The sequence below is a fragment of the Astatotilapia calliptera genome, chromosome 22 (assembly GCF_900246225.1).
Source record: "Astatotilapia calliptera chromosome 22, fAstCal1.2, whole genome shotgun sequence".
NCBI lineage: Eukaryota > Metazoa > Chordata > Actinopteri > Cichliformes > Cichlidae > Astatotilapia > Astatotilapia calliptera.
In genome coordinates, this window is record NC_039322.1 from 10893881 (window position 1) to 10905635 (window position 11755).

The following is an 11755-nucleotide window of genomic DNA, read 5'->3' on the forward strand; positions in this document are numbered from 1 at the left end:
ACTGATAATGTTCCACTGTGTGTGTTGTTGTTGTTTTTTGTTTTTTTTTAACAAGTATGCTTTTAATGCACTGGCAGTTTTTTTGGGGATCATTGACATGCTGAAAAATGAAGCTCTTGACAATCAGATGGACAATCAAAATTTGACCATACTGTTCTGTATTCATATTCAATCAATTTTGACAAGATTCCCAATACCACTGTCTGAAAAGCAGCCCGAGACCATGACAGAGCCTCCACTGGCTTTACACTTTGCTTTAAACACTCATTGCAGTACCTCTCCCCTGACCTCCATACAGATAACAATTTGAACCCAAAAGAAATCTAAATTGGTTTTTTTTTACTGACTCATCTGTTATGTGCGAGAATAACAGTGGTTTATCCAGTAAATTTTGCGCATTTTTGTGCTTGAATAACTTACAGGTCAGGATTAAGCAGCTTAACAAAAAACAAACAAAAACATTCATCTGGAAATGATCAGGTACAAGGACTGGATTGCAAATGAGTCAAAAAGCAGCCGATGTCCAAAGAAAAACTCTGCAAGTCCTTCAGAAAGCCTGGAGAACTATTGTTCAAGAGCCTTTAAAAAATTACAATAAAGTCTGGGTCCTTGGAAGCAAAATGTACAGAAAAAAATCATCTGGTTCACAAGACCAGTTTTGGCTTTATTTATGTGTGTTGTTAACTGACAGGACAAAGCACAAACACAAACAATGCTCAAAACCGTCTTTTATTGAAGACCTGACAGCATTTGACACCTGTTCATTTATAACACAAACACGGTAGAAACTGTTAAAATAGTACTTTATGTTTTAGGATTTAAAAAAGTGTCCATATCCACATGTATTATTTGTTTAATAAGAAAACTAAACAGAGTGGGACATCCCTTCTATCCACATCTGATGCGGTCAGGTCAGCTCTGGCTTTGCACGAGCATACATGAACAACAGATGCAATAACATTAACATAGTAGCTTGAACACAGATAAAACCATCCCTATCTCAACAACATCCCTTCTCTTTACAATGTGCAATTCATCCTTAACCATTAAGTTTCTTTTCTGTTTTATCTTTCAAATACACGCTCCGCTTTTTGTCCTTTTGAGAAATATAAGAACGACAAGTATAAATTAAAAGTATTACAAATGAATCCCTTAAACAACAGAAAAGAAGGAACATGAAGGTTGCTAAAAGGCCTGAGATATCTAAATGTGATGGGAGGTTCGGTGGACCAGTAAACACTAACATATCACTGCCACTCTCTAGTCTTATTATGCCCAATGCCACCCCTCCCTATCATTGTTTTTAGCACCGTCACTAAAGGCAGTGTGTTGTAGCACTTTGGTAATGGGCATGAAATACTGAGGCATGTAGGGGGGAAAAATTAAGGCTTCATCTACAAAAGCGATGGAGTAAAGCTCCAAAGCACTGCATGATAGTTACAATAAACTGATGATAAGATCGGAGGCTCACTCTGAATTAGACACCGGGGTTAAAGATGGGGGAATGAAAAACATATAAATGACTCAACGCGAGACGAGCGGGGCAGTAAGTCTCAACATGTAGACGACTTAACGTCGCTCAGGCACTGTCGTGTTTGTGTGGCGGCTTTGAGGTATGTTTGATGGAGCAGACGCACACTGTCTGATACACTGCATGCTTTTAAAGTGATAAACTAATATTTTTATTCAAATAAAAAGGGGCATGCCGCCAACTTTGCTGATACAGCAACACTGGTGAGCTCAGCTGGACAACTACAGCTCACTTACCTCAAAGCCCGCATTAAAACTGGAGGTTTGCCATGAAACAGGCAGGAAGAACGTAACAACAAACTGGACTCACACTTGTAAATAAAATTCAACATATCCTTAATCCTCTGCTACGATGACTGCTTGCACTCTTGTCCCTTGCAATGGTACAATGAAAAATTGTTGGAGTGCTCCTTTAAAGTCAGAAAAGCAGCTAAAACCCCTTCTGACAGCCATCAGCAAACAGGCAGCGATGTGCTGGATTTCTCCAAAAGCAACAATGTGGGTTTTTTAAAATAAATACGTGAAGGAGAAGTGTAACATTTTGGGAAATGTGCTTTTTTTCCCCTTTATGAATCAAGCCTTGGTCGAGATAATGCTACAGGTTAGATTATGGTAAAGGTTTCTCCAGAAAATCTCATCCTTTCAAGCAGTTTGAAAAGATGTATGGAAATCCCTGATCCCTGTACTGATACAACCCACCCAAACAAGAACAAGACGTGCACGACAAGCCGAAACTACACCGCAGACAGTATAAAACATGGACGTATCTCCAGGGTTGGATAAATTAATTCAGTTCTGAAGGTTTTATTGTTTAAAAATGTTAGTTTTTATTAGTTTCAATCTATGTAGACATCCACAGTCTCAGTAAACATGTCCGTCCATCATCATGTCCTCTATTTTTTTAATTCGTTTTAGTTCATTTTATTTTATTAATATGTAGTTTTAATTTTTAGTTTAGTTTTAGTTATAACAACCTTAGAAACGTACATCTTTCATACCATCTACGTATGACGGTGAGGGCCGGACTCACGTTGTTCGCAAAGGTGACATCAGTGGGAATAAATGGAGAGCGTTAGCTCAACATAGCAGCTGAAAGCCACTAGCCTGGATCTGTGTTATCATTAAAAATGAATTAATGAATTGCATTAAATCTGCCTACCAGCACTCTTAAGCCCACTGAATAACATGTTAAATGTTTTTTTGTTAATGCACCCAAAAATCTAATTGTGATGGTGATATTTTTGGGGTTTTAAAATGCTGGCAACATTATGTTGGTAGCTGGACTCCAGGAAATATCTGCAGATTAACCATTCCTCCAAATGTTTCTTACATTTATAGAGTACATATTATTTATTAAAGCAATCTGCAGTGTGATACTTTCTACTCTCCTTAACCTCATTTTTATTTTGTATTCTGTTTTTTGTTTTTTTTAAATCACTGTCTATGTGTGAAATCTCACAGCATAAGGTCCTCAGTAGGCACCTGTGATACTTTTACCACTTTTACTTTAGCTATGTTGTTTAATTATTGCAGACTGAACTATTTTGTACTCTTTATTATGCTATTATAAAACAAAATTTGAATACAAATCAACAAAGTATCCATCTATCAATCTGTCAATCATGATTGTAGCCTTCCTGCAGTACCTTCTTAGCCCACTAGTAGTCGCCACTAATAGTTGCCAATGTCATTTTACACTTACTTTATTCAGACAAATAAAATAAACAAGTTAGTGAGTGAAGTTAAAAGTGCTGGTTTTGTCCTTGTCACACACAAGCAGGCTAGATGTTTCCCTTTATTTCCATTATTTGTGCAAAGCTAAGCTAAGCTAAGCTTCTGGTATAGCCTAACATGTACTGTACACATAAAAGAGAGAGAGGTAACAAAATTTTTCCCCTAATGTTAAACTTTCTCCTTAAATGTTAAATAAGATGAAAATGAAAGACGGTTTAAAATAAATCCTGACATCACCAAATGATCTTTCACAGCTGTAATCCCCCCAAAATATCAGCTCATGTCCTACAGAAGACACTATAACCGAGGCTGTAGAGGTCGACCGTTTTTGTGTGTTTTTCTGTGTGTCCGTCTGCATGTGTGTGCTGTGAAGAGGTTTTGTGCTACACCAGCCACTTCTCCATGCATGTGTGGAACACGGTCTTGTTGGAGTGCCACCAGACGTGCTGAACGCCGGGAACAGAGCAGAGGATCAGATCTCCGCGAGCCGCCAGCGTCTTCAGCCCGAAAACATCTCTCAAGTACAGCTGGAAAAAGAAAACACAGCACAAGGGAGTCATTAATAATTCTACCGCCTCAGATTTTTGGTGGGGTTGTGCATGTATTTTTCTATTCTTTAGAAACAAAGCACATGCCTTGCTCTGGGAGGAGCACCTCCATAAATGAGACATAGATAAAAGATGGCTCTGCTTTATGACAAACCCATTAACGTGTCAAAGACATCAGAACAAAGATCTTTTTTTGTTTTGTTTTTGTGTTAAACTGAAAAACATTTTAGTTTCTCATGATTTATTCTGGTAAGAATCATGGTTTCTCCTTTTTATAATTTATATATTTATTCATCATTAGATCTCTGCCACAGTATGTCTTTCTCCTGTCTTCTTCCCCTCATCCCAGCTGGTCACGGTTCCTAAGCCTGATTTTACCAAAAGTTTCTTCCTCTTAAAAGGGAGTTTTTCCTTCCCACTGTTGCCAAGTGCTCGCTTATTGTCTGATTGTTGGGCGCCCTTAGAGGACTGTTATTGTGAATTTGTGTTATATAACTTATTTAGAATTGAATTAAATGACCTAAAAACAGATAGAAATAAATGAAAAAATGTATTCTGACTTTCACTCACATCTTGGTGCTGCATTTCAACAACCGTCTCGTTGTCGTCATAAAATCCAAACTGGCTGTAAAGACATGAAAGCAGTGTGTTAGCATCACATGAGAGTCATCAGATCATCCACAGTTACACGAAGCAAGATGTCATTGACAGCTGTGACCACAAAGAATAAACTGAAATCCCTTTAAAGCAGAAAATATGATGCAGCCTTGTTTGATCTAAAGTCTTATTTTAATTATTTTAGCACCACAATGAGTTTAAATATATTATTTTTGTAAAATTTCGATCTAAATTCATTTGTTGCAACTTTCACAAAGTCCAAAAATCTTTTTAAAGATATCCATGTGTGTGAGATTTCAGGGAAATAAAATCAGAGGATGCTGTCACCTCGACTGCCAGGGCGTGATGACTCCATCGTCCGGTCCTCCAATCAGTACCAGCTTTTTGATTTTGAGGAAGTTCTTCTTCCATTCTGCAGATGGCAAATAAAACACACCTCATGGCTACTGTGCACTTTATCTGAGTCATTTTGATATAAGTAATTACTCGTTACACTGAGTAATTTTTGATAAGGGTTGTTGTTGATTGTTCTTTTTCTGACCTGTTGAATTTGGGTTGGGTCTCTCACTGTTGAGCAAAGCCAGATAATCACTGCTGTTGACATAGAGGTCTCTGTGGTGGGGGTCTGCAGACAGGTGAAAAGCAAACACAATATCAAACTGCTCGTTTATGATTTTAAAGTCCGAAAAGGCAGGAAAAAAAAGAAATTTGACGACTTCAAAATCTGTGAGAAAAAAGTAATCCTGGAGTCTCACCGTTCCAATAGTTGCAGATGGATATCATCTGACCTAATGCGGTGTAACACACGTGGTAGAGGTTTGACTTCACAAACTGAGGGAAGAGGTACTTTAAGTAGTCTGTGTCTGAGGGGAAAGAAAGAGGAGCGAGAATGATGACCAAGTCAGAGAATAAATCAGTCCACAGCACGATAAAGTATTTCTGCAGTCTTTCTCTTCACATTGCTTCACAGCTTTCTGCTAACTGTGTCAGTCTGCTGACTGATGCTGGAAATAGCTGCGAGCTCTGGCTTGTCACCAGAGCAGCAAGAGTGATATGAAGCAGTAAGGCTTTGAGCTAAAATTCTCTTAAAAAAAACAATAACTTATAAAAACAGGTCCAACAACATCAGTCTTACTAACTCATTGTTGGGTTTTTACTCCCTAATTTACGATTTTGCTGATAATTATCAGGCAGCTTCTCATCGTGAGATCATGAGAGTTTTCATTTTACAGCTGTCAGATATTGACACTGGTTCACTAACAGGGTATTAGTAGATTCTCAACAGAGAAATACTGATTGCATTTAAAACACGCTGCTGAACTAAGCTCTCCATGTTGGACCCACCTCCGTACTGCCCGGCTTGAGGTGAGGACAGGGAGATGAAGGAGTGGACGTTGTGGTCAGACAGAGTGGAGAGGATCCCTCTGCAAACCAGACCGCCTGTAAGAACATCAATAAAGACACATGTTTGTGTAGCTTTTCAGAGAGCAAGTCCACCTTCCAACCTTCTCATTGAATGTTATATAACCCACTTAGATAAAAAAGTGCCTCACAGAGCAGTGACAGACAGATAACTGGTCAGCTGACTGTGTGTATGTCAATTTCCCAGTGCTCAAAGGTCTTATATCCAGTTATTTTGATTGCAAACTCCATTTTTGATCATTAATTCGTCAAACAAACCTGAAGAGAGTTAGCAACCCACCTCAATTTTTTTGACAGGCTAATTCAAATCAGGAAGTAAAAATCTCTTTGGAAATCAACACATCTGTTTAGCAGAGAAACATCTGTTCTCTCGTATTAACACATGTTTTAACCTTGTATCATTGTGACGTTTTAAATTCTAACAACACCTTTATTGTCGTTTATTGTGCATTTCACTGCATCCAGTAAGTTATTTTTAGTCTGTTTTATTTCACTTTGTTGAATTTATTGAGCCATTTTACTTTATAGAGACACTCTATTGTGTTACAGTCAGCTTTTTGCATCAGGTTCTGTACTTTATTTAGAATTTTAGTTTAAATATGTTTACATAAGCTCCTTTTGAGGACTTTATTTAAGCTAACTTGAATGTTGTGACCATTTGTGCTAGAGTCAAAATTTAAACAGTTTCAGAAAGAAGAGGAGATGGTTTTACAGGGATATTTGGTGCATCGCAGTAGCACAAAGCAATAATAAGGTGCTGCTGTCTGAACACAGGCAGAAATAAATTAACTCTTCACTGGTCTGATGAAGAGCAGCTTTTCCTCTGTAGAAATGTGAAAATTGAAAATAAATCAATATTAATAATTTAGTTAATAAATAAAGTTTGAAGTTGAGCTTTTTGATTTTTCAGTTCTTGGGGTGAAATCTTGTGTGATATCAGGTTTTACTCCTGTCCACAGTTTTTGTTTTCGCAACCGGTTTATTTGAAATATTCAACGCATTGCACAGTTTGGATTTAGAACCCGTCTCACCAATAAAATCCAATAATCACATTTTTCTGACACAAATCTTAACATTGTGGTTAACCAGACAGAGCTTCTACCAGTGAAACTCCGTCTGGTGTCCAGAGATTCTTTAAAGATCTGATCTCCTATCCCGATCCTCCATTTGCCACCAGCCAGGAGTTTTTTCCATCGTCTGTGATTTCTCAGTGAACATCTGATTAGGCTCAATTGTCTTGGTGGATGTGTTTCGGTTGAAGTCTGGAGAACCCGTCTTCCCAGTTAGTCCACCAGGTTATGCGTGTTATTTCTAGCGTCAATTAGTTTTAATGAGCGTGGATTGGCTTATCCTATTCAGACACGGAGGGGGCTCGCCCAGGGCAGGTTGCACAACCATTCACACCCATATTCACACCTATGGGCTATTTTGACTCACCAGTTAACCTGACATGCATCTCATTGTACTGTAGAGTGAAATTCAAACTCGAGCTAGCAGTACATTAGTCAGTGTGGCGCTAAGACTTTGTGTCATTTTGTCATTTCCTCTCACAAAGATGCTCAAGTTCTGAAATACTCGAACGAGGTGTAGAAGCTACTTTTGGCTCGTCACAGCAGGTAGGCCCACATGTTTGAGACACTTTTCCTTACACAATCCCAAAGAAATGCGCGTCTCCTCCCAGGATCGAATGTGTAAACCACTACACCACTGAGCCACTCATGCGACGGTGACAAGTAAACATTCCACAATCAAGATAATGCTTTTCTCATAAAGACAAACTATTTTATCAAGAAGCACACAGAGTAAGTCCATGTTTTTTTCTTTTTGGTGTGCTCTCTTTTCACAGAAACATGCTGAGTGAAGAGAATCTTGTTTGCATTACTTGTTCCTCGGGGGGAAAATTTACATTGAAATACAATATGGCGTTGCGTGGTAGGAATTTCCAGCAGCTGACTGAAGCAGAAATCCTAAAGCAAACAGATCATTAAACACTCTTCCTGAAAATAAACCTTCACAGCTAATAGTGTCGCTCTGATATCTCCCTCAGCGAGATTGCCAGAGAAACCATGGACACATAACTGCAATTTGCACTCGCTCACCTTGAGAGTAGCAGATAAAGTGGACCCCATCTGCTGCGTTTTGCATTATTGGGTAGATAGCTGCCTTGAATCCCTCCACCTGTTTCCACATGGGCTCCAGGCTCGCGCCCCTGTCAAACAGGTCGATGACGGTCACGTTCGTCCCTGGATGAGACTGCAGAAGGAGATGGTTTCGCATCATTTAACAGGAAAAACTCACAGGAAGCACAGCGTCTAAGCGATTTGTCATATTATAGCATTGAACAGCTACAAGAATCAGCAACGTGCCCTCAGTAACTTCAGATGCCGGTGCTGTCAGTTATCCTTGAGGATGTTTAAGCTTCTGAATCACTGAACTGCAAATTAACTAAAGCAGAAAAAACAAGGCCTCAGATCCGCTTTTGGTATTTTAAGCCAACCACAAAGGTCTCTTCTGTGGTTTCCAGAAAAAATAAATAAAGAGGAACCTAATGTTGGTTTTAACCTCTTAAACCTCTCCTGACATGTCCACAGAAACTCCAGAAATATCAACACACAAGTCACATCAGCCAGGTATGGAAGCTTGTTCCTGACACAGAAAACAAAAAAAATCATTTTTATCTCAAAATCTAAACTTCAAACTTCTCAGAAAATAACTCAAAATTGAGAAAATTATTTGAAAATCAGTTGAAATTTTGAGATAACTAGATAACACTTTTTTTCTGAGGCAGAAACAAGCATACATAGCCAGATCATCTGGTGAGAGTTTGACAGTTTCTATAGGTGTGTGTGTGTGTGTGTGTGTGTGTGTGTGTGTGTGTGTGTGTGTGTGTGTGTGTGTGTGTGTGTGTGTGTGTGTGTGTGTGTGTGTGAGGAGGTTGTAGTAGAAGATTAGTAGTAATTAATCACTTTATCATTGTGAGTACTGAGAGACTTCAAGGTGCTTTAGTGTATCTATTATAAAGAACATTATTTTTCTTCTACACTCGCAGTCCAGAACAGGTTTATTTCAGTTAACTAAACCTCAATAATTAAAACTAAGCATGAGAAATTTAACAGAAACAAAAATACAATTTGGTAAAGTAACTGACAGGATATTATGCACTTACAAAAAGTCGCTAAAATAAAGCAGAACGCTTTAGTCTTTGTCATTTTCTCCCCATCTGTGAGCAAAGCCAGCCTGAGGAGACTGTTTTTAACATATTTAATCTTACCCCAGACATATGCAATAAAAATTACAGGAAAACCAAACACAGCTCTGGAAAGTAACTTAATGATAGTAATAATACAGTAATAATACAACTCTGATCGGTGTTATATTACAGCACAATAACTTCTCTATAATGAGCCCGTTAATTGTATGATTGCTGCTTTATTTCTACATCAACAAAGCAGAAAGTACTTCATATTAAATCACTAAATAATGTATTACCCTTACCATAAAGCTCGCTAACAGCAGATGCATATTGCACGGTCCACGTTTTGCTGATAAACATGTGGTGATATAACCTGTAAGGCCTGCAGGATTTACTGTAAAATACACCTTAACTATCCCCTGAATCAGCCTCTCCGTTAGCCCCGACACTCACCTCGTTAATGAACCGCTGTAAGTTTATAAAATCCCCTGAGCTGTCGAACAAACCGTGCACGATGATCACCGGCTTGTACCCGACCACCGAAGCCCAGAGACACGCACCGAGCAGCGGCCACAGCAGCCCGGCTGCCCCGCTGCTGCTTCTCCTCCTCCTCATCCTCAAGCTGGCACAACCGAAACCCTCCATCACAACTTAAAGTAATAAAGGCGAGAAAAGGTGTTGTAAAAAAATAAAAGCATTAAACTGTTGGGTTTTTGCTAATGTGGCATTATTCTGGGTCCAGTTGTGCTCCTTTAGACGATGCTGTTTCACGGCCAGCGCTTCTCCGTGAGAGTGCTCAAAACACTCCAGGAAAAGCAGAAACACTCCACAGCTGGTCCCTGCTTTTTGTTTTCGTTTGTTCCGGTTTTAAATTACAGGTGAAGCGGCCGCTACTGGCGTCATTTCCTGCTTCCGCTCGTCCAATCAGCGGGAAGCAGAGCGCTGCCCCACAGGGTCACGCGCAGATACAACATAAACAGTTAGACTGTTACACCGTGACGCGAGTATGTAACATAACAAGCTTTGTTTACTCTTTAATGTGCAGCTTTAACAGTGTCTCTCTGATTTTGATCAAATTCATTTAATGCTGGGCTGTGCAACTCAAATATTTTAATGCTTTTAACACAGTGTATTTATTTGTTGCTGCCAATAATGTTATAATAAAATGCAAATACGGTCTTCTGCTCCTTGTCAGCCATCAGGTTAGTTAGCCAGCAGCTGCTTGTACGCCTAGAACTCAAGGTCCCACAGGACCTCAGCCCTGTTGTTTTCAACCACCTTGGTGGTGTTTCCCATCAGGGAATTCTAGTCAGTATATGGACAGATGTTCCTGTACGCTGCCCCAGCCACCTGGTTGTGCCTCTCAACTTACACGGGTCCAATTGCGTCTAACCTTCTGCAACTATATGTTTGATAGTCTCCAGGGCACCTTACCAGTCTTTAGCTTGACCCCTGCCTCTATGGATCTGGTGCTCAAGGGTTGTTCATGCGCTGTCCCTTAGATTGGTGGACAGAAGGCCATGCTATCTATCTCAGACACCGTCTGCCTTTATAAATATTGTAACATTATTAAAAAAAAAAAGTGACAGGGAAAACAAGTTTTAAATAAGTTTTATTTTTTAAATAATGTTTTATAAGCATTTCACTAAAAAAGTTTAATACATTTTGTCAACTTTTTTGTTTTATTTTTACAGAAACTTACAAAGTTTCAAAAACCCGAACCAAATAAGAACTTTGGTAGTTAATACGAAGCTAAAACTGGGAAAATGTTTCACTTTATGTAACTATAAAACTACTGATCATGAGAGCCATAATAATATGATGTAAGCAGTTCCCTCTTTCAATGGTGTTTGCTCCTTTGGTGCATACTCCGTTGTAAACTGAAATTACAATTTTACTGTTGCATTCCTCTGACAGTCAGTCAAGCTGCAGTTTACAGGCATGTTTATTCAGTCTGACCTTTGAACTTTGACATAAATCTCAGTCACAACATAAGCATAAATAGAAATAGATAACAAAGAGGAATAATCTGGATGTTAGGCCACACATACAGCTTCATCTTCAGTGCTGCTTGACAGACTCTAATGCAGTGTGGAGGGACGATGACCAGTTCTCATACACCTCTCCACAAAGCCAGTCCAAATCCTCAAAAAGTGCTCAGCTGGATTAAGAGCTGGTGACTCAGATCATTTTCATACTCTTCAACCCATTCAGTGACCTCCAAGCTTTGGCGTTATGGAAAAGCCTCATGAGTCCAGGCCTGTTCAAAAAGGTTGCTGTATCCCCTCTGCAACTTCATGTTTCCCATTATTCTCAAATATTTTTTTGCACTTTTATACTTTGATCTGTATTTCTGAGCGTACCATTTATATGCATATAATTCTGTGATTTAAAGCAGGTTTCATTACCTTAAAATTGTGCAGCCTGTACAGGCCACCCACTGAGCAGCTTTATTAATTGTGCAGGATCACTTATGGCATGCAGCTTTGACAGGTCTTACTTTAATTTTAATTTCAAACATCTATTATACGGCCACAGACCCCTTCCCCCCTGACACTGGCCAGGAGTACCATCATCCTTGTAGAAAACACTCACATCACAATGAGATAAACTTATCACTCCAGATAATGTTGTATTGATTTGCAGTGACCCTTACCACTAAGGAGAACCACGTCAGCAAACTACCTCCCTTTAGCCTAGACTGAAGGGT

At 39.1% G+C, this 11755-nt stretch overlaps 1 protein-coding gene across 1 annotated transcript; it reads right to left on the reverse strand.

The window, feature by feature from the left end:
* Positions 1-708: 708 nt before the first annotated feature.
* ppt2b (palmitoyl-protein thioesterase 2b) lies at positions 709-9926 on the reverse strand. Its single transcript, XM_026156647.1, has 8 exons — positions 9499-9926; positions 7952-8105; positions 5775-5870; positions 5186-5293; positions 4972-5055; positions 4758-4842; positions 4383-4437; positions 709-3791 (listed from the first exon to the last, which is right to left on the reverse strand). The coding sequence occupies exons 1-8, from the start codon at positions 9688-9690 to the stop codon at positions 3648-3650; spliced, it is 918 nt and encodes a 305-aa protein (XP_026012432.1). The 5' UTR covers positions 9691-9926; the 3' UTR covers positions 709-3647.
* Positions 9927-11755: the final 1829 nt, after the last annotated feature.

Excerpts from the sequence above, each read along its gene's own strand:
- ppt2b (XM_026156647.1), bottom strand. The coding sequence starts at position 9,690 with ATGGAGGGTTTCGGTTGTGCCAGCTTGAGGATGAGGAGGAGGAGAAGC. Across the intron at positions 5,871-7,951 it reads CTTTATCTGCTACTCTCAAG|GCGGTCTGGTTTGCAGAGGG; the intron begins GTGAGCGAGTGC and ends ATGTTCTTACAG. Across the intron at positions 5,056-5,185 it reads CATCTGCAACTATTGGAACG|ACCCCCACCACAGAGACCTC; the intron begins GTGAGACTCCAG and ends ACCTGTCTGCAG.